The sequence below is a fragment of the Clupea harengus genome, chromosome 14 (assembly GCF_900700415.2).
Source record: "Clupea harengus chromosome 14, Ch_v2.0.2, whole genome shotgun sequence".
Taxonomy (NCBI): domain Eukaryota; kingdom Metazoa; phylum Chordata; class Actinopteri; order Clupeiformes; family Clupeidae; genus Clupea; species Clupea harengus.
This window is the reverse complement of record NC_045165.1, coordinates 28,077,229-28,098,513: the sequence shown is the minus strand read 5'-3', so window position 1 is coordinate 28,098,513 and position 21,285 is coordinate 28,077,229. Positions and strand designations below refer to the sequence as shown.

Genomic DNA, 21,285 nt, shown 5'->3' with positions numbered 1-21,285 from the left:
AGAAGTGCCCCAGTTATGATCGGAAATACTGCTGTTGGTACCGGTTAGTAAAATGCAGCGATGTGCACGCCCTCCTCGTCTCAATCGGACATCAGGTCATTTACTTTCTGTGGTCAGGTAGGAAAATATGTTTCTGTGAGAAGTTGTTCGTTGCTGAAATGTAGAACAGCAGGCACACACCTGTGGCATGTTATAGGCCTACGACACCAGTTTCCAACGCAGAGCCTATAGAACACGATGGGAGTTTAAACAGGCAATTAGCTGCAATCTGCTTCTTACAGTTGTCTGTTATACTAAATTAAACACTGAACTTTTACATTTAGGCCTACCTCGGTCTGAGTGTTTTGAGCTTGCCTTGGCACAAATCTGAAGTTTAAAATAGATCAAATTGTTTTGCTAACAACTGAGATTTGTAATGTAATCTTTCAGCATATTAGGATCAATGATTTTGAAAAAGTGTAACTGCACCCTTAAATGTGTTATATGAGCTGTGAGCTCAATTATATGACTGATGTGAAACACATCAATGCTGGTATTAATATCGACAGAGTAAAAATCAGCATTTTATGGGTTAAAAACATGCCATCTACTGTTTAAAATTACCCAAGGCCAATGCTGATTTGCATTTGAGCAGTTATACAGATCTACGTCATGATATACATACATTTGAATGGGCTAAACTCTCAGCCTCTATCATTTCTGTAGTTTAATTGTCAGTTTCTGTTTCATTTTCTACTGTTTCTTTACAGTTATTGAGGTAAACAGACACTGGCCTACCACTGTAGGGATCATTTCCATGTAATCATTTCCATGTAGTTTCCATTTCCATGCGGATGCATGTACCATGGAATTACATTGTATAGCCATTGTGTTCTAACTCAATGCTAGACCGTTTTTGTCCATATCAAAACGTTTGACCTAAAAAGATGGGAAATAAGGGCCCAGGTTAAGAAATTCAGAAGTTTTCCTTTAAAGGATTGTTATATTGAGAATTGCAAAAGCTTTAACGCAGCTGCTTTGCATGCAGTAATGTTTCTACTTCCATCTAATGAGTATTCTGTATCCAAAGTCTCTTGAACTGCTTAACATCTAGTCTTTTTCAAAAACTACTTTTTCAGTGGGAGGCACCATTCACGAATCCTAATCACTAACATTCTGCATTCTGTAATTGTTTGATAAAGAGTTTTTGTCTCAAATTAGCAAGCTAACTAGCTAACAGCAAACATACTTGCCTAACAACAGCATAATTGGCACTGAAAAGCTAGTGTAACCTGCACTGTGTAGGCCAGCACAGTCCCACACCAGACTCAAACTCGCCACCCCAGACATGGGAGGCAGGCGTGCTAGCAAGGAGGCTAACACCCATGGGTGCATCTGTCATTGGCACGACTCGTAGGGTGTTGGAGAATGAGGTTTACTCACTGCATAGCACTGTCCCCGCTGGTTACCACCCCACCCCCCCCCCTTAAACCTCACTCCCAATCTGGGTCACGGCACCAATGTAACCTGCATGGTGTAGACAAGCACAGTCCTGCACCAGACTCGAACTCGCGATCTCAGACATGGAAGGTGGATGTACTAGCAAGGAGGCTAAAACTCATGGGTGCTAGCGTTCGTTGCTAGCATGTCTCTTAAGGTGTTGGAGAGTGAGGTTTACTCAATGCACAGCACAGTACCCGCTGGCTACCGTTATCCTAGCTTACTTGCTAATTGATGTTTCGGCATATATTTGGCAATGCCTTGCTGTAAAAGCTGTTCTTACATTTTCACATGGTTGTTTAAACACAGATCTAAATTGTGAATGCCCTTGGCAAAAAAACACATTATAAAAACTACAAAGACATACCTTTAAAACAGTTCAAACAATGTCAAAATATCTTTCTATGCTGCTCAAACTATGTTATGTTCACTCTGTTATCTGAATTACTTTTTCTTTCTATGTACAGTGCATTCAAAAGTATGCAGACCCCTTCACTTTTTTCAGTCTTATGCAAAACTTGTTCACATTTAAATTTTTTCATTTTTTCATTGTTAATTATTCATTATTCAATTGTCCCCTCATCAGTCTACACTCAATACCCCATGATGACAAAGCGAAAACAGGATTTTAGACATTTTTGCAAATGTATTAAAAAGTGGAAACTGAAATATCCCATTGGTTCAGACCCTTTGCTCTGACACTAAAAATTGCCCAGGTGCCTCCCAGTTCTCTTTTCTCTCTCTGTTTCTGCACCTCCATCCTAGTCCACCTGTGGTAAATTCAATAGATTAGACACACATCTGCCTATACAAGGTCTCACAGCTGACAATGCATATCAGAGCAAAAACCAAGCCATGAGGTCAAAGGAACTGCCTGCAGGGCACAGATCTGGGGAAGGCTACAAAAAATTGTTTGCTGCATTGAAGGTTCCCTAGAGCACACTATTCTCCATAATTCTTAAATGGAAGGTGTTTGGAACAACCAGGACTCTTCCTGGAGAAGTGACGAAGAACCCAGGGGACATTCTGGTTGAGCTCCAGAGGTCCTGTGTGGAGATGGGAGAAACAACCCCAAACACAGAGCCAAGATAGTGCAGGAATGGCTTAGGGACAACTCTGTGAAGGTTCTTCAGTGCCAGAGCCAGAGTCCAGACTTCTCTGGAGAGAGGTCAGAATGGCTCTTCGTCATCGGAGCCCATCTACCTGGAGGAACTGGAAAACATCTGCAGGGATGAATGACTTAAATCCAAGTGTGCAAACTTTGTGCCATAATACACCCTCAGAGACTTGAGGCTGTATTGCTGACAAAGGTGTCAGAACGAAGTACTAAGTAAAGGGTTTGAATACTTATGTAAATACAATATGTCACCTTTGTGTGTCTAACGTTCAATGCCATAGTTACAATATGCTGTTACAGCAAAACACATTTGGAAAGTGTTGAATATTTGTGGATCATGGTACATGCATTTACAAATAATGTGAAAATGTTTCTCTCTCCATAGTCTAATGTTGTTCTTGTTGCTGTCATGGGTATGTGAGTGTGAGCATATGCGGGAGTGTGAGCAGGTGTTCCTCTTTGTGTTGTACTGCACAGGATTTTGACCCTTCGTCCCACACATTGAGATAATGTCCCACATTTTCAACGGTCATTTGGTTTTGAATTGTCAGACATAAGAACACATGAATGTACTTTTACCCACAATGGTTGAAAAGAGAATCAAAAAGGGAAAGTAGTGGTGATACTTTGGACAAGCAAAAAGGCACAATACAAATTCTTATTCAATTAGATAGACATTATATACCTATTTTAGGTTATGTCTTAGTATTGATAACATGTCCCACATTGTCCACACAAACATACTACTCGTCCCACATTTGTTCTGTGTGCATCTGGTCTCCCTACGCGTGTGTGTGAGCTGCAGAGTTGAGGCTTAGGAGCAGGGGAAGGAGGTGAAGTGTGCAGAAAAATTAATCACATGATAAATATTTTCTCCTTTTAAAAAGTGTTATTTCACTGGTGTATTATAGCCCCCCAAATCGTCAATTTTTAGTAGAATACTTTACCTTTTCTATTTAAAGTCAATTTTAGAGCACGTTCCTAATACTTCAACTTGAGTTAAGAATTGAAGGGCAGGGCTACTTTTGCTTTTAGTGTGGTCTATTTTTAGACAAGCACTTGCACATGAGCTTGGGTGGAGTTGGTGTAATTCTGCCACCTCTCCTGCTAGGGACTACATTGTTTTTGTCTCTGCTAATTGCTCATTGTTGAGACCTAGTCACAGTAGATTAGGTTGTGTGTGAAATCAAGACGGATAAGGTGTGTGTTTGAACATTTGAATTATGTTTAGTCAGCATTACTTTTAAGTAATATAGCAAATAGCCTCAGGCTCAGCTTACAAAACATGGTCTAATGTGTTACTACTGGATGTACAAATTGTGCTTATCTTCCACAGATATCCGTCCAGGTACCCACTCTGGCAGCAGGAGTGATCAAAGTCCTCCTGGTTCTTGATGGCAGTAAAATAGCTGGAGACACTCAGCTGTTCAAGCTTCACAAAGGGGGTCAGTGACCCAGCTCCAATGCACCGCAAACCTCGTATCATGACAACTCCAGGTTGAGGTTGACACTTCTGTTTACTCAGAAAAAATTGTCCTAGTTCTTGGTTTGGCAGCAGGTCAGATCATACCATAGCTTGAGTTTGTGGCACAGTGTTCACAATGAAGATACTGAAATTCAAGTTGTCAACCGTTTTTTATATAGCAACGGAAGACATGGAAATGTGTCAGTTATTTCTGTTTGTAACTGCATTTGTAGATCAATACTAGTTCTGTTTGTAACTGTATGTGTCGACTCAACACTAGTTCTGTATAAGAGGGACTGTAGTTTGGACATATGTTGCGTAAATTGGTGGCAGGAAAACGATGGACAACAATTCACTGTATTATAGAGGTCTCTTCTTGATTTGAAAAAATAGCACTCTCTCACTGAAAAACACTGAACCTGATTTACAAAACTTGAAACATGAATACATCATGACATGAAATGGTGGTTCAACGTTCACCTAAATGGACCACTGAACGTTCCCTAGCTTATATGGACAAAATCTTGGGTTTGAATAAGCAAAATTGGGACATAATAGGGCATTTCTTTCCTCTGCAAGATTGTTCTTCAAGACCTACTTCACATCCACCTGTTTCTACCAGTGCCATGCCAAGCCAAGCCAAATCAGCTCAACAAGGCTATCAGTCCACAGCAGGGGCGGCTCGTCCATAAGAGCGATTGGGGCGACGCACTGCCTAGGGAAAAAAAAAAAAAAAACTCCTTATGTATAAACGCAATATCCTTGTAAGTCGCGTAAATGACATGTAAATTTAAATGTAATAATTTTTTTTCTGTCGGATTCTACCACTAGACCGTCTGATCTGCCTCTGTATGTCATTGTCGAATCATGTAACAGTCGTTCAGTCAGCCTAAAGTCGTGCTTCAAATGGCCCCACCCTTTCTGGGGCGATTTGGGGCGAAATGAAAATCGCCCCAGACCTCTCCCATTGACTCCCATGTTAAATCCATTTTTTTCACAAAACAGAGCTCTCAATGCATTCTCTATGGCTTCCGGGAGGGCTCGCCCCTCCTGGTCTTGTCATAAGTAGTGGACGTAAAAGCCTATACGAACGTCATACAGCTTCGACGGAGGCATATTCTGTCAAGATGGCTGCCCTGTCCAGTGCAATAACTCGATTCGCTCTTTGACAGAAACTCCTTTTTAGTCGGCGTACTAATGAAGATACATTGACAACAAAACAATGAGGACTTCCTAGACCAAATGTATACATTCAACAGGTTTCTACAAAGGGAGGGAAATCCTACATCCAAGAATTGGAACGAAAGAAAATCGCGGTCGTGAAGTGGCTAATGCGGTCTGTATTTCATATACCACTGTCACTTTTCATAGGTTTTACAGTGTGTTTCACAGTTCGCTTCTTGCACTAACACTGAATAATTTTTTATGTGATGACTTATTTTGCTTTTGTAAGCCAATACTTTCAAGATCAGTCAATAAATATTGTTGGTTTTGACTTATGTTACCCCTTCTTTATGATGTTACTGGACATATCATGTGTCCTGTTAAGCTATGTTACATCATACAACATTTGAGACACGTGGATAATGAAAAAGTGGGATAATTTAATGTGGAGCCACATCATGTTTGCTTATGAAGGCTTCTGGATGCAACTTTCTTCCATAGCTTTCCACCTGTAACTTGCTACTCTAGCTATGTAGCAAGAGGGGACATATTACTGTTGTGTGCTGCCAATAGTGGACAAAAAGGTATTGCTGTATGAGTTAATCAGCTAACTTAATGTACCTACTGAATGGGTCGCCTTAATCATTATAAAAAAAATTGCCCCCCCCCTGAGAATTCTTTCAGGAGCCGCCACTGGTCCACAGTCTATTCTCTGAGCGTTAGAAACTCAGCTACAGTTTTTCAAAACTGCTTACACACAAATGTTCTTTATAGTTACCAACATGATCAGTTTTATTTAGCTAGATAGGCAAATCTTCCAGCATGGATAGGAGGCTCATTATAAAAACAGGCACCCTCAACCCCAGTGCCTCCACAGTTGGGCCCAGCACATCTACCAACACAGAGCAAAGCATTACTGCCTCTGTGTCGGGGGGAGCAAACGTACGTCCTCCACAACATCCAGACACAGCATCCTCCAGCCCTGTCGTGTCCACTCCTGACTTAAATATGGATACCCTATCCCAGCCAATTTTAAGTAGTTATCTCAAGCACCCATTTGGACAAACAAACAAACAAAAGCTTTAGTACAGGTCATCCGATCATTTACTTAACATCATCTTGGAGCTAATCGCAGCATTTAGCAAGTCTATATGATTTAAAGGTACAGTCCATGATTCTCATCCCATGCACTTTTTCTCAAAGAAAATGGCTACTTGTGGTTCTAGCTGTCCGTTCAGTAATAGCGGTCAAAAACAGTCTGGTGTTCATACATAGTCCTGGCTCTGTAAACAAACATAGAGGTTCGGACCGAGCCATAAACAATCCCAGCCAATCAACACACGTGCTCCAGGAGCACAGAAGGCAGGGCTGTAATTTGATTGGCTGTTAAACTCAAATATCAACAGCCTTTTGCAAAACTGAAACCGGATCGCAGACTAAATCTTTATTTGCACTCAGAAGGCAAGCAGAACATTTATTTATACCGTCTCCTTAGTTTACTCATCTTTGTCTTCTTTTACCTTTATTGATGTTTACCCTAGCTAGCTAGGCTATCACTTGCATTCTAGGAGTTCTACATTCCTTTACAAACACACACAAAAAAATTGCAAACTAGTAAATATATAAAAATGAAAAAAGTTCCTTTGCATCTGCTACTCATATTGGGCCGAGACATTTGGCAGAACTATCCTAGTTCATCATTCAAATGTGTATCATGCAGACACTGCTGCCTGACACTGCTGCCTGACACTGCTGCCTGACACTGATCATTTGATTCCATTGGAGCCAACTGAAGATCCAAACCAAAATGTCCTCGCTAGTTCATCATACGAATGCTCATCATAAAATCTAACATTTTTTAAAAACAAGTTTACCAGTAATTGATTTTTCTTTTTTTTATAGGATTATGGCCCCAGACACTCCTACACAAGTCACACACACAAGTCTTGGTCTTGGCTATAAACACAAATTCAACACCTATTCAATAGCTATCTAACATTTATGTCAAAAGGAATACATAGCCATTGAATGGAGTGGCTGAATGATTTGTGTTTATATCCAAGACCAAGACTACCTCAAGTGAAATGCCTCCAGTAAAATGTTTATTTTCTGGTGATCATAGTAAAAAATAAAAATGGCTTACATGTTATTGTAGCTGAATTTGTGCTAACCATAAAAATAACAGAGCATGACGATCACCATAGTGCCAGTTTTGCCCTGGACTCTAGTGTTAGTACAGGAGTTGGATGTCCTTACAAACCAAAAGGAAAGTGCTGAAGAATTCCATTCACCTTCACAAAAACACTGAAGTGATCAATTTCACAGTAATAAGATAAAATGATTGCAGAGTGCTAAAAACAGACCTGAGAGAAGCTATGAATGCTGCATTGACAGTTCAGGAAAACATATTTATAGTTCTGAAGAGTTTTCCTTTTTTAACAAGATAGCTTGCTAGTGACATGAAGTAGAAGAGAAAAGCATGATCTAGTGTAGCCCTAAAAACAATTAAGATCCAAACCATATCACACAAATGGTTATAGATTACAATCTGCACAGCAGGAAGAGCTTTCTGAAACCTGATCTCCTCTTTAACTCTGCCAATGTAAATATTTGTTCCTAATGTCAGTGAAAACACAAGATAAGATTGGGGCAAAATGTGCTTTATTAATTTAGAAGGAAATATTGGTGTCCACCACCCTCCCTGCTGTGCGTTAAAAGATGAGGATTTCTCCCTAATGCAAATGGTTGGTGTTGGCTTTCAGCTCTTCAGGGCTTTTTTTTTGTTTTGCACGCTAATCAAGTTGCCATTGAGTGGATGGAGCAAGACTCCGCAGATCTGCACTAGTCTGGCGGCCAAGGAGCATGGTCATGCCCAGGGCTGAAAGCATCTGCTCTCATCTCAGGAGACTGACACTCAGCTGAGAGATAGGCGGAAAAGGAAAGAGTGCTGGAGTGGAGTGGTGGGCAGGCCGGCAGGCAGGAGGGATGAGGAGGTGGGGGTGAGAGACATATGAAGTGATATGGGCTTTTACGACAGTACCCAATAAGATTTTAAGGGTCTGCAAAGTGAAGATTTTTATCGCTTCTTCTCTCCTTTCTCGAAGGGCATGTGTCTTGGGAGGTAGGTAATGCTTTTAGTGGAGAAACCCTAGAGCTCAAAGCGGGTTAGGAACAGGAAAACACACAATTAACAGGAGCACCACAAGTGCCATCATTCTGTCAAACACTCTGGGAAACTGTACATTTTGGGTGTGACACGACAAAATCAGTCCAGTTGGTCAAAACATGAAAAGTCATTTTTTTTAGGACCATCGAAAACTGCAGTAAATTGTTTTGAAAACAGGGTTTCATTTATATGATTTTGTGCAGCCAATCCAGAGAAATTAGCAAAAATGTTTACCGCATTATCAGTTGAATAGAAAATCAGGTTTAGATAATATCAGCTGTGAACTATGTGATTGAAATTGATGCACATTGCAATATCTCCAAATGAACACAACACTGGGCTCATTTTTTGGTTGTGACATGCCCCATTTCTGTAAAGTAGTTCTTATTTATTTGGGTTTCTGAAATCCAACATGATACTGTGTGATTATGTCATGCATGCATAGAGTGGTGTGCACCTGTGCAAATGTTCTAGTTGTTGTAAAAGTCAGTGAGTGCAGGAACTCTACTGCCTCTACCCAGTGCCCTCTCTACCCTCTCTCTCAGCATACATGCTCACAGGGCCACAGCAGAGCACGGCCCTCTAGACACCCAACAAGTGTGTGGTTAAGCTGTCCTCTGTTTTAAGATCACTATGTATATGCCAACTTTAAAACCCAACCACAAACCCCTTTCACAGAAACACATACTGAAAAGGCTTGCCAGGATGTGGTGGGTTTTTCGGCCTTTCCCACCCCCATACCTTAACCTGGCCTATATAGAAGCCCCATCCCTAAGTATGTTTCATCATAGCCAGTCTCTCAGCATGTCTAAAACGATTAGTGGTTTCACGACCACAGCTTTGGGGGTTCAGACTGCTCCTACAGCTTGACTGTTTACTGACTGGCTGTACGTGACTTGCTTTCAAGTCAGCATGACACAGTTTGTTAGACCAATACGTGTTTGCTGTGAACCATCATGTAATGGTTCCACTGAATAAAACACTAAAATGAAATAAATAATTTCATGCTATGAATGAATTATTGTGAAAATGTTTGTCCAGAGCGCATATGGAACCAGATCCTGTCAAATGTATATCTTACTAGATAGGTGGCACGGTGGCTCAGTTGCTTGCACTGCTGCCTCACAGTAAGAAGGTCATGGGTTCGATTCCCGCATGGGGCGCTGTTGGCTCTGGGGGGCAGGTCCTCCCCAGAGTGCACAGTGCTCAGGTGGGCTATCTCCCGGGCCTTTCTGTGTGGAGTTTGCATGTTCTCCCCGTGTTTCCTCCACTAAGAACCCCAACAGTAAAAACATGAAAATAACAGAACTCATGTCCATCCCTGACCAAAGATGGGCAGTTCACTTCACTTGGTCCCCGGGCGCTGCAAAGCTGCCCACTGCTTCTGGGGGGTCCTTGAGGAAGGACGGTCCAGGATGGGAAAAAGCAGAAAATAAATTCACCGCGACCTCAGGCCTACCCGTGTGTGTGTGTGTGTGTCCTGTGTCGCCTCCATATACGCACGTGTGTGTTCCAGTGTGTCGTGTGTGCCATTAAAAACCTGACAAAAGTCTTAATTATTATATTATTATAACAGGAAAACCTCAAACACTGCAGCAGGGAATAGAGAGGCCATCTGCCAAAGCCGTCATGACCAATGGGTTGGAGGATCCATATTCAACCAATCAGAGATTTGAGTTGTCTCATCCATGCAAACATATATTGTATTATATCCATGTAACCAAGGATGTCTCTTCAGGAGCATGCATCTCATGTTGGTCAGACTTAATGAGGGTAATATAGTTACTAAACCTGTGTTTAGTTCTGCTTCAGGCTGTAGAAACAGGCTAAAGCCAGTGCTACATATTAGCCTTTCAAATGAATGAGCTGTTACTTGTGATACAGCACAGACCCTTTTAGAGAAATGTTACATCCTCTGTGTGCAATTAAAGATGAGTAGGTTCTGAAGAATATATGTTTCGTTCTCCTTGAGAGAAAAATTAGTATGCACTATGATGTTTTTTTTTTAAAGTTCTAATGAAACAGTGGCTGTTGTGTGAATGTCATTATGATAGCAAACCTATTAGAAAAAACCTATTTAGAAAACACAAATCTAGAACAGCTGAAGTCACCATGAGAAGTGGCAAGCACACAACAGTGAAATGAATGACACAGCAAAGGGCTGCTGGTTTGTGTCTTCACATAGAATAGACACATATATATATATATATATATAAATATATTATTATTATATTATTATATATATAAAAGCTATAGTATATATAAGATGACCTGCTTCAGAGCAAACCGAAGGATGACATGAAATTAACTTTATTCTGATTCCACGACAGGAGGACAAATAAAGAAAATCTGCATACATGCTGAAAGTGTTTAAGTTGATTACATTCATTCATTCATTCATTCATCTGACTGTGGATGTTTCTCTAAATAATGTGTGTTTTATGAAAGAAAAAGGAGAGAACTGTGAACATTTCTAACCTCGAAAATGGGTGGACCTTTATGAAAAAGTAATGTAGACGCCAGACACGAGAGAGTAAGTGCTGTCCGTAGTTACTGATGGTGGCGCCATTGGCCAAGTTTGAGAGGGGATTAGTACAGGCTCGTTTCAGAGACAAATTCATACCACTTCATAATCCACTACACTCTTCTGTGTGCCATTCTGAAATGTACTCAAATGTCAAAAGTCAAATGTGACTTGTTTTTAAACTATTTGAAAGAATGCATACGCTTATGTCTTATGTCATCAACATTGTTTTAATTCGTGCTTGTTACTGAGATGTTGCCCTCTAAAAATAACAAAACTCCAACTAGTGTTAGGGTGTAAAAAGTGGGTACGGGTATCCATGTGTTTCAAAATCCTACCAAAGAAAAGACTACTGGAGAATGGGGGGGAAATAATGTGAAATGAACTTCTTACTTAGCATCAATGGAGCCGCAGGACTTCCTCCAGACAATAGGTTTTACCAGTGCAGAAGATAGAAGAAATGCCTGTGGCCTGAGGACATCTAGACAGAAACAAAACCCACAAAGGCCACCTCACATCTAGACTTGCACGTCAGGAAGTGGTTTTCGTGCAACTTAGAGACGTACTAATCATGCATTATAGTTTCTCAACAAGAGACGTTATTAAGAGAACAGGACAACATTACAAAAAGAAGTTTTTATTCGATTTATCTTGCAGATATTTACTGTATAGAGACAGGGCCTGGGGGTCCAAACCATCATTATTTAGACATCAATTTACAATGGATTAGGTATTCATGCAACGTTTGTAGTTGCATTATCTATAGTCGACCATCAACACACTGTATACACCTTACAGTCCAGTTAACACACTAAATGTCATTGACTGAAATCGGGTTTCAAAAGGAATCTTTGTAAATTGCACATGACATAAACACAGAACTGATTTGATTAAAAAAAAAAACATGGAAGTACACTATGAATGCCAAAAGTCTACAGAGAATATGTAGTATTCTTTAGTGTCCCTCTCTCTTCGGGTGTGAAAGTTTTAGTGGTGGGAGTATGTCATAATGGTTACTGCAGTAAGACTACAAGGGCTTCCATTCAATTCGTCCACTAAGAGGTGCTCATTCATCATCACAGATATATAAAACCAGGCAGACGGGCCCACAGTGCAGACACAGGCCATATATGAAGTAGTCTTTATCACAATGGGTGAGTATGTAGATCCTGCTCCAAGGAACAACATGGATAGACCAGAGGTGGTTTACACTCACTGAATGGATTTAGAGGAAGGAATCAAAAGGGAGGGGAGATAGGACTTCAGCTAACAGGGGAATACACATGCTTTGTATAGGTGTGACATATTACAGTGAACTGATTTCTAATTTTGTACTATTATTTGTTTCCTTACATCCACAAAAAAGGATTTCTACCCTTATAATTCTGAAACATTTTGCATACAAGACACCTCTGAAAAGGAGAATTTGGTTCTCAGTGAGGTTTCCTTGTTTAAATAAGGGGAGTACAAAGATTGTTAATATGCATTGCACATGCATAGAGGGTCTCCATTAACTCCTACTTGTGTCCCAAGATCTTCCAATTTGGGCAGCAATACAATCCATATTGTTTAAGAACTTTTGAGAAGAATTGTTATTTATGACCAGAACTCTAAAAAGCACAAGTTTGGATGCAGCTGTGGACTATAAATAAAGATTACAAAACCGGGGGGAAACCAATGTTGTCCTTCACCCATTAGCAGTAGGCCCTTTCGCAAAAGCAAAAGCAGCATGTTTCTAACCACCATTCTCTAAAGTTCCAGGACCAGGGAGATCAGCTTGGAGAATGAGTTCAAGTCCTGGGCCCTGGTTCTACCCCTGAGGAGCTGACAGTTGACATTGTTTTTGTGAATCAAAAACCCTGATAAAGTTTCTAGAATCTGAAAGTTCTTATGGTCTGAAAAAGCCTAAGATGTGTATCTTGTAGGACAACCATTAACTGTCCAGACTGGGCCATGCCACTGAGTTGAAGAAGGGATGGCACTTGATGTCACTCACACCGCCGCCACCGGAGCCCAACCGATAGCCAGCGTCAAACTGAAGGAGCTGTAGTGGCATAAAGACGTTAGGCTGCTGTATCTGTATATCAATATATGGATGTTATTATAGATGTTAATATGTGTTTGTGTGAGTCACAATTCATAATAGAATGTGTTTTCATCAGATGGGACGGGGTGTATGGCAAAAGAACATGTATATGTACTTCATACTGTGTGTTCGTGTGAGTCACAATTCATAATAGAATGTGTTTTCATCAGATGGGACGGGGTGTATGGCAAAAGAACATGTATATGTACTTCATACTGTGTGTTTGTGAGAGGGGAGAAGGTCTTACCTCAGTGAGCAAGGAGGCTGCTGCAGTGCTCAGATGGTCTGGGATGAGGAGCTGGGTGTGAGAGTCCACTGCAGTGGGGTGGCACTGCCACAGCGGCTGGCGGCAAGAGGCACATGACCAGTGTCACAGTATTTAGACATTTATGGTGGATTAACCTTTTTATTTGCCCATGGTTAGGACAGATTAACAGACTTATGACCTTATGAAATAATGGTGGTTTTGTATGGTGGCAAATAATGGAATCTTTACTCATACAGGCTGTTCCACCACTATACTACTTACCAAGCAGTGTCTTTGAATCCTGATTAAAGTGTTTCTGACAGGTTTAGTCTGTTTCCTAAAGTTATCTCTAGGTCAACAAACCTGTCTGAACTGCATTTTGGAACAGCTTTTTTTTTTCTACATTAAAATAAACGCTCCGACCAGTTTTTGTCAGAAAAAGAGGTCACATGTGAGCTCAGCCTTACCTAGCACAAATGTAGGGATATCATTCAAAGAGAGCAAAGAGTTTTTACCATCCCAGTAAGAAGTTCAAAGAGCAAGACCCCCAAACTCCACCAATCACATGCCTCGGTGACTTTGGCCATACCACCAATCTCTGTGGATAACACACATCAAGCACTTGCATCTTCACATCTGAAAGGCTTGTTTAAAATGAATAAATGTTATAGGATTGGCCAATCTACTATAGACACCAGAAAGAGATATTTTGAATATGAATATTTGAATATATTGTAAAGGTTTAAATAAAATGATTAATATTTTTCCTTCATAGTGTAGACATAGTTGTCCTTTCCTAAGTCATCAGTATATAGTACTTTTCCATACAAACTCAACAGAAATCAAGATACCATACATACATTAATTGCCATTACCTGGAGCACAGTACATTTGTTCCATCGCCTTTTGACACACCTTTGGCTGCACCTCACTCCACTGGCCAAAGTATGTCAGGCATACCTTACCTATTCAAAAACATTTACATTCAGTTTCATTCTCAGTTAAGACTAGTCTCGTACAGCATACAACTATCATACAGTAAGACATCTCTTACAGCATACATCTATCCGATTATAATATGCTCCCACATTCATACCAAACCTTTCAACACCTTGTGAAGGCAGGGTACATAAGAGTGGCAGAGTCAAACAGAACAGTAAAGATGAGTGATACATGTGTGAAGTTGTGGCTAGGTTGTGACTTGTTTACAATGCTTTTTGCAACAAAACCAAAATTTTGTTTAGTTAATTCCAGACTGTGTACTGTCATCTTAAAAGCCCACAGTCAGGTTTGGCCCAGAGAGACCTAAAGACATTTAATACTGACCTAATTCATATAATGAAATATGTAGTGAATATGCCAAAACATACAGAAAATAGTGTATGACAATATATATTCACCAGAAGAACTGAGAAGGATATTGTTTGGGTTGAGATCACAGCAGATGATACCCTGGTCATGAAGGCTTTCCAGGGCCACAAGGATTTGTGCTCCCCATGTCCTTACATCAGCCTCAGGGAGTCCCCAGGGGCCGTACTGGGGCTCTCTTCTGGAAACCTGCCTGTTGAGCTGAGGTATGTGGCACCAGCCGTCCACCTCAATGATCTGTTCCATGTCACAGACTCTGGTTTCATTGGGAGTATAGGTGTCACTGCTGAGGCTAGATGATGCTGAACCCAACCCACTTTCCAATTTCTTTTCCTGAAGTTTCTCTTTGTCAAGTAAACCCAGATTCCCCCATCCCTCTTCCTCTTCAGGCTTCCTCAGCCTCTCTTCGGATATGTCTCCTAATAGCCTACCAGCAGAGTCAGCCATGTGCAGCATGCCAAAATCGTGAATATGCGAGACAGTTTGTGACCAAAAGGTCCCTGAGGATGATGTTCTATTGCACCTTGGATTAATGGCTTCGCCTTTTACCTCTGAGTTCATGTCCCTGGGAAAGGAAACAGGTTCAACAACAGCTGTACCCATCTCCCCATTTGACATCTGCTTCTGTGTTGTTGAGGGAGGGTTGTCCGAGATGATCCCATTGACTTCCTTGGCTGGTCCTTGGCTGGTCTGGGCTGGCATAATCCCACTGTACTGGCTCTGTGTTTTGGGAGTGGAGTAAGTTCTCTTGGAGAGGGGCAAAGATGTTTGAACGTTATCTACCGCACAGTCGCCTCCTGAGTGGAGCACCCTACAAGTCCCACACTTGTGCAATGGATCCGACGGATTACAGGCCATGTCCAATTCGGAGCGGTGTATGTCAGGTTCAGTGTGATTTATGGGAGGTTCTGAAGTTCTATTTGGTGATTCCCGTTGGTCTGGGTGGGAACTGAGATGCATTGGGAGAGCAGGATCTTGATGAGATGTGATCGTTGGAAGCTCACCCGGTGTCTTTGCTGCATTTATTAACTCTTGGTTCGACTTGACGTCCAGTATCCCCAACTTAGAATGCTGCAAACAACCTGTCTCCTCACTGTACGAATGAGTTCGGCAGTTCTCCAGTCGGTGCTGTGCCTCGTACCACGATGCTGGGGAGTCTGAGTCTGGAGGTTCCCCCTCTGTGGGTTTGGTTATTCTGACATTCTGACCCTCATCCTGGCCATATTCCCTACTGATAGCTGGTGATGTATAGCTGTTTTTCAGTCGGATCTTGTGCTGACTGGTCCTAGAGCAGTCAGGATGCTCTTTGGCTGCCTGACCCCTGAGTTTGTGCAGTTTGGATAATAGCCTCCCTCCTGTAAGGAACATTAAACATATTAATAAGAACTATTTCACCGGCATGATACACTTAAAATATTTTTGTGAAATGAGAAATTATTTACTTTGTATGACTGGAGTTTTTCATGATTAGATTTAATAGGGACATACATGAACAAAAAGTACTATTGCAATCCACTCCCAAAACATGCAGTAGAAAATCCCACATTGCAATAGCAGTTATTTCGTAATGTTTCAAGCAGTGCTGTTCATTGGGGATCTGCTGTTTCCTCACCTTTCACATGTTCTAGATGCAGGTAGAGCGAATCCTCACTTACGTAATACCTCACAAGTTTCACCATAAAGGGAACATTCTGAGGGATGATGGTGGGCCTATCACGGCTATTTCCACTCGATTTGGGAAGGCTCTAAAGACAGAGTGATATAGTCATTGCATTTGATCAGGCCTTATTGTAGTATTTCTTTAAATAGCGAAATGGCCATATTTGTCACACAAAATGCACACTTTTCTACTAAAATTAAGCTTACTATACCACAGGTGTCCAATTATATTTTGATGTTTGAGGCACATTATTGCTATAACAGTCAGATAAGATATTTCAGCTTTATATAGGCATTAAACTAATTCTAGGCAATTCCAGGAAAAACAGTGGAAGGCACACCATTTAGGATCACTAAGACACAGTGCTTGAAATTGAAAGGTGTCTGGTATGCGCAAGTTTTGCATGTTTCTCGATTAGTCAAATGTGAGCATAGTAGCTTTCAAAATCAAGAGGGTTTCAAGGACATACACTTGATTGTGAAAGTAAGTACATATATATATATTCACACCTAGGGACACACACTTGATTGTGAAAGTAAGTACATATATATATATATATATTCACACCTAGGGACACACACTTGATTGTGAAAGTAAGTACATATATATATATATATATATATATATTCACACCTAGGGACACACACTTGATTTTGAAAGTAAGTATATATATATTTTCATACCTAGGGTTACACTGAGTTATTCAAAGTCTACACTTGCCTAGATCCAAGAGCCATGTTTTTTTTGTTTTGTTGTTGTTGTTTTTTACAAATAGCTGGAAATAAAAGGACTCAGAAGTTTTAAATATAAAATTACCTTTACCACAAATGTTTCCTTGCAAACCAGACTCTGAACAGTAAGAACCTAGAAAACAGACAGACTTCAGTGAAGATCAAATAGAGAGGAAGTGGATATAATTGAGCTGTAATGGAGTGTGTCGTTGGCCAGTGTCAGTCAGACGGAGAGGTGAGACACGCATGTGAAAGCATAATCTGTTTTGCTGTTTTGCTATAGTGTAAAACAAACAGCAACAACAGGCACTTTGAGTATGTTGGTAGAGAACTATAGACATTACATACACTATATACAGACATTAGAGGGCGCTGTGCCCGGCATCCATTCCTCGGGATGTCTGTGTCTTATCTTGCTTTTAAAGCAAAACATTGTATTAGTCTTGTTATGCTAAAGCTACATAAATATACAGTTCTTCAACTTGATACAGTAAAACAAATCTGAAATATTTGTCAAGAATATTTATGAACAACAACCTTTCAAACTGACAGCGTTTGTCTTCAAGTTGCTGTGCTCTATTGGTTCTCAGATTATGCTAAATGAGTTCATGAGTTAATCACTGGTATCATATGATTATGTGTCCATCCAATAATTAAGTCATGATTCACTTAAACAACTGAAAAAGACCACATTAAGATTAGAATTAAAACAGTATTTTGCAAACCTTATCAATGATGCCAACAACTTTATACATCTTTAGATCTTCCACCGGTGAGTTCAGATGTCTGATTGGCCGGAACCTTAGGCTGCTGTAGCCCTGCTGATCATTCCAGACAGAATAACCATATTGACTTTAAGTGCTTTGACTGTATGTTTCATCTGTCATGCAACGTCTGAAAATGGCCCAGATATTAATTGTATATATGGACATGCGATAAAAGGCCTCTAATCAATAAATATGCATGTATGCTTGTGGCAGTAGTGGTCGAGACGCTAGTGATGTGGCATGCAGCAAAGGAGCTTGAGACAAATCTGAAAGCAATGTGACTGTGTGGTTACTGCAGAGGCACCGCTGGAGCATCAGTATTTCCCCCATACCTCCATCTGAGATCCTCCCTTCTGGTAGCTGTTTTGGAGGTGGGAGATGAAGATATCTTCGGCTCTCTTCAGATACTGGGTGGTTTTTCGCTTCACTGCTTCACGTCGTTCCTTATTTGGGTCTGCTACATACACAACACATGTAGTGTGTGAGAGCAGATTGGTGTTACATGTTACTTTAAACTTACACAAGTGGGATCCAGCCAGTAGATACAACAATTCACAATATATGGTATATATAATATATATCCCAACAGTGTGAAGATTAGAATGGTATATATAATATATATGTGACAGTGTGAAGATTAGAATGCTATATATAATATATATCCGACAGTGTGAAGATTAGAATGCTATATATAATATATATCCGACAGTGTGAAGATTAGAATGGTATATATAATATATATCCGACAGTGTGAAGATTAGAATGGTATATATAATATATATGTGACAGTGTGAAGATTAGAATGGTATATATAATATATATCCCAACAGTGTGAAGATTAGAATGGTATATATATCCCAACAGTGTGAAGATTAGAATGGTATATATAATATATATCCCAACAGTGTGAAGATTAGAATGGTATTTATAATATATATCCCAACAGTGCGAAGATTAGAATGGCTTGTGACATCTGTGAAGCAGAAATTCTTTTAAATAAATATTTGTAGGTATAGTTTTGCCTGATACCAAATACTGGATGACTAATGGTGGTAACAACATCATTTCATATCATGTGAAGTGGTAGTTAACCTCATCTTCCAAAAATGTTTGATCATTTAAAGTTTTGTTTCTTTGTTACCAGTTTTGTCACTTTAATTTTATATATTTCTTGATATAAATGTGTTTATGTGTGCAGTACCTTGAATTCCATTTAGTAACAAATCAACTCCTTTCTTGTAGTAGTTGAAAGCAGCCTCATAGTCCTCACCGACCTCTCGGTCTAGTGCCATACGTATTTGCCTGGCTGCATCCACCAGGTAATCCGTTTTGGCCATGTCTACCCAGTCTAAGCTTTGTGGAATTCCACGTGAAACTATGTGCCACAAAAGACCACCCTGGGGCAGGGATCTGTGTGTCTGAAAGGTCCTTTAGATTTGACCACATGTCCAGTGAAAAGGCATCCCAACATCAGCTTCTGGATGTAGTCCTGGATATCTATTCAGAAGTACTGTAGAAGCCACAGGCATTTGGCTAAAAACAAAGGAATGAAATACACATATGCCATCTTTAAGGTATGTAATGCTCCTCTTTTATCATAACACACAACATAATGATTTGCTAATACTCAATAAATCCCCCTCCTCAAAAAAGTGTCCGTTGGTACCACCTAAATTTGGACAGTACAGTAGGCTACTTTTATCGCTTATCAATGTAGTGCAGTAGCGCATATATTTAGCTGTACACCTAAGTAGTAGCCTAATTGTGTGAATTACTGGATCTTTTTTAAAGAAAGGTCCTTCTGATGGATATCCTTAAAAATCCTATAATTTAGTGTGAGCATTATTCGCTATCTGTGTTCAAGTGGAGTTCAGGTTAAAAACACTTTGTAATTATTTCATTCAAATTCTAAAGAAATTGTTTCATTTGCATAATATTTTACCCAAAAATAACAACATCTTTGACTTAGCAATCAAAATGATCTTATCAAAGCTGCTGCAATACTTTTGGGAATATTCATTGGCTTTGCTGACATTCTGATAGTTCTGCTGTCTGATAGACATTGACAAAAACTTAAGTGCCTCTCCTGGGCTGGGCCATATAGTTAGGAGATAAAATGTCCTCTGTATCAATCTATCTGTACCTGTATCTGTATCAAACTTCTACAGGAACAGGGATCCCTGCCAGGCAATCATTGTGTGTTTTAGAAAGCGCATGTTAACAATATGCTAGTATGACTTTTTAATTAGGTTTTAATATGACACTTTTGAGCTTCATTAAATGATGTGTCTTCTCATTATTGGATTTGTGCTTCCACATCTGTATCGTGTACATGACTTCTTCAGAAGGTCACATTCTGATGGCACAGCACTTGGCTGTTACATAATGAGCTGTGTGAAGACACTCTATTGTATTGTTCTGCATTAGCAAGGCTAAAATACCCATATAAAGCACAGTGACATGGGATCACTTGACTTCTCTATTCTTCTGAAATCCACAAGATAGTATGATTAGCATGCATGTCATATGCAAACAGTCAGAAGAGGAACTGAACAGCATCATATCTGTCACCATCACAACCTTAAGCCATATTCACTAAGATGTATCCTAATAGGTCCAAACCCCAGATGGATTTTCACAACTCCTTTTTAATATGGAAATACAGAACTGAAACCAACAGCAAAGAGAGACTAACACGATCAAAAAATGAAGCTCTCGACCACCAACATTACCAAACCGTGACCATGTCAAAACACAATCCATAGTACTCCTCCCTGACCAGAGGGACACACGCGTACAGAATGATACATCAATGACACAGACACGGCACAATGCACAGTACCTTCTTTGAGTCTGCCATCACATCCTGCATCCATCACTTGCTCAACACCAACAACCGTATAGGGAGGCGCTCCCAGATGTCAGGGGTGGAGGGAGAAGCACATCATCAAAGCCTATTGGCTGATGATGCCATCACATAACCCTCAGCTCCCACATTTAAAGATACAGAGCGCTGTTTATCATATACAAGGAATAATTGACAGTCTTCCATCTTTACAAGTAATACATCTTTCCAATGAATCTGTTTCCCTCTCTTATAAAGAAACATTTTTTAAAGGAAATAGATCAACGGTGTCTATGACGGGTATAGGCTGCGATCACAGGAATTTACTAGAGCCACCCGCTGAAATAACCACACAAAGAACAATATCCTTAGTGCAGGGAGGGCGGTAGCATTGTGCAGCAAGTGCTTCTCAGACAATGTGGGGGGCAGGGCAGTACCACAGCTGAGCCCCTCCGAGTGCAGTGAACCACATGGTGTCAAATTTCACTGGGGCCAGTCGGACCTCAGCCAATCGGAGAGGAAAGGGGACTTGATACTGATTGTAAGGGGAAACTGTGTGTAGAATGTTCCATGTGGTCCTTCAACAGCCCTAAAGTCAGTTGCCCTTATGTTGTAATTTAGTAATTACCTTTTAAGAAGCTAAACAAAGTGGTTCCAAGGGCAATA

General features: G+C 40.3%; 1 protein-coding gene across 3 annotated transcripts; it reads right to left on the bottom strand.

Moving 5' to 3' along the window:
* Window positions 1-11,532: 11,532 nt before the first annotated feature.
* rps6kl1 (ribosomal protein S6 kinase-like 1) lies at window positions 11,533-21,010 on the bottom strand. 3 transcript variants are annotated; one of them, XM_031580697.2, is made up of 11 exons: window positions 20,617-21,010; window positions 18,976-19,307; window positions 18,107-18,231; window positions 17,733-17,828; window positions 17,093-17,140; window positions 16,229-16,361; window positions 14,649-15,971; window positions 14,124-14,213; window positions 13,764-13,846; window positions 13,249-13,344; window positions 11,533-12,959 (listed from the first exon to the last, which is right to left on the bottom strand). In XM_031580697.2, exons 2-11 carry the CDS (start codon window positions 19,109-19,111, stop codon window positions 12,849-12,851), a joined length of 2,241 nt encoding a protein of 746 aa, XP_031436557.1. In that variant the 5' UTR covers window positions 19,112-19,307; window positions 20,617-21,010; the 3' UTR covers window positions 11,533-12,848. The 3 variants fall into 3 exon arrangements, with proteins under 3 accessions (XP_031436557.1, XP_012693487.2, XP_031436558.1); XM_012838033.3 differs by having other exon boundaries at window positions 17,733-17,825; XM_031580698.2 differs by having other exon boundaries at window positions 18,107-18,228.
* Window positions 21,011-21,285: the final 275 nt, after the last annotated feature.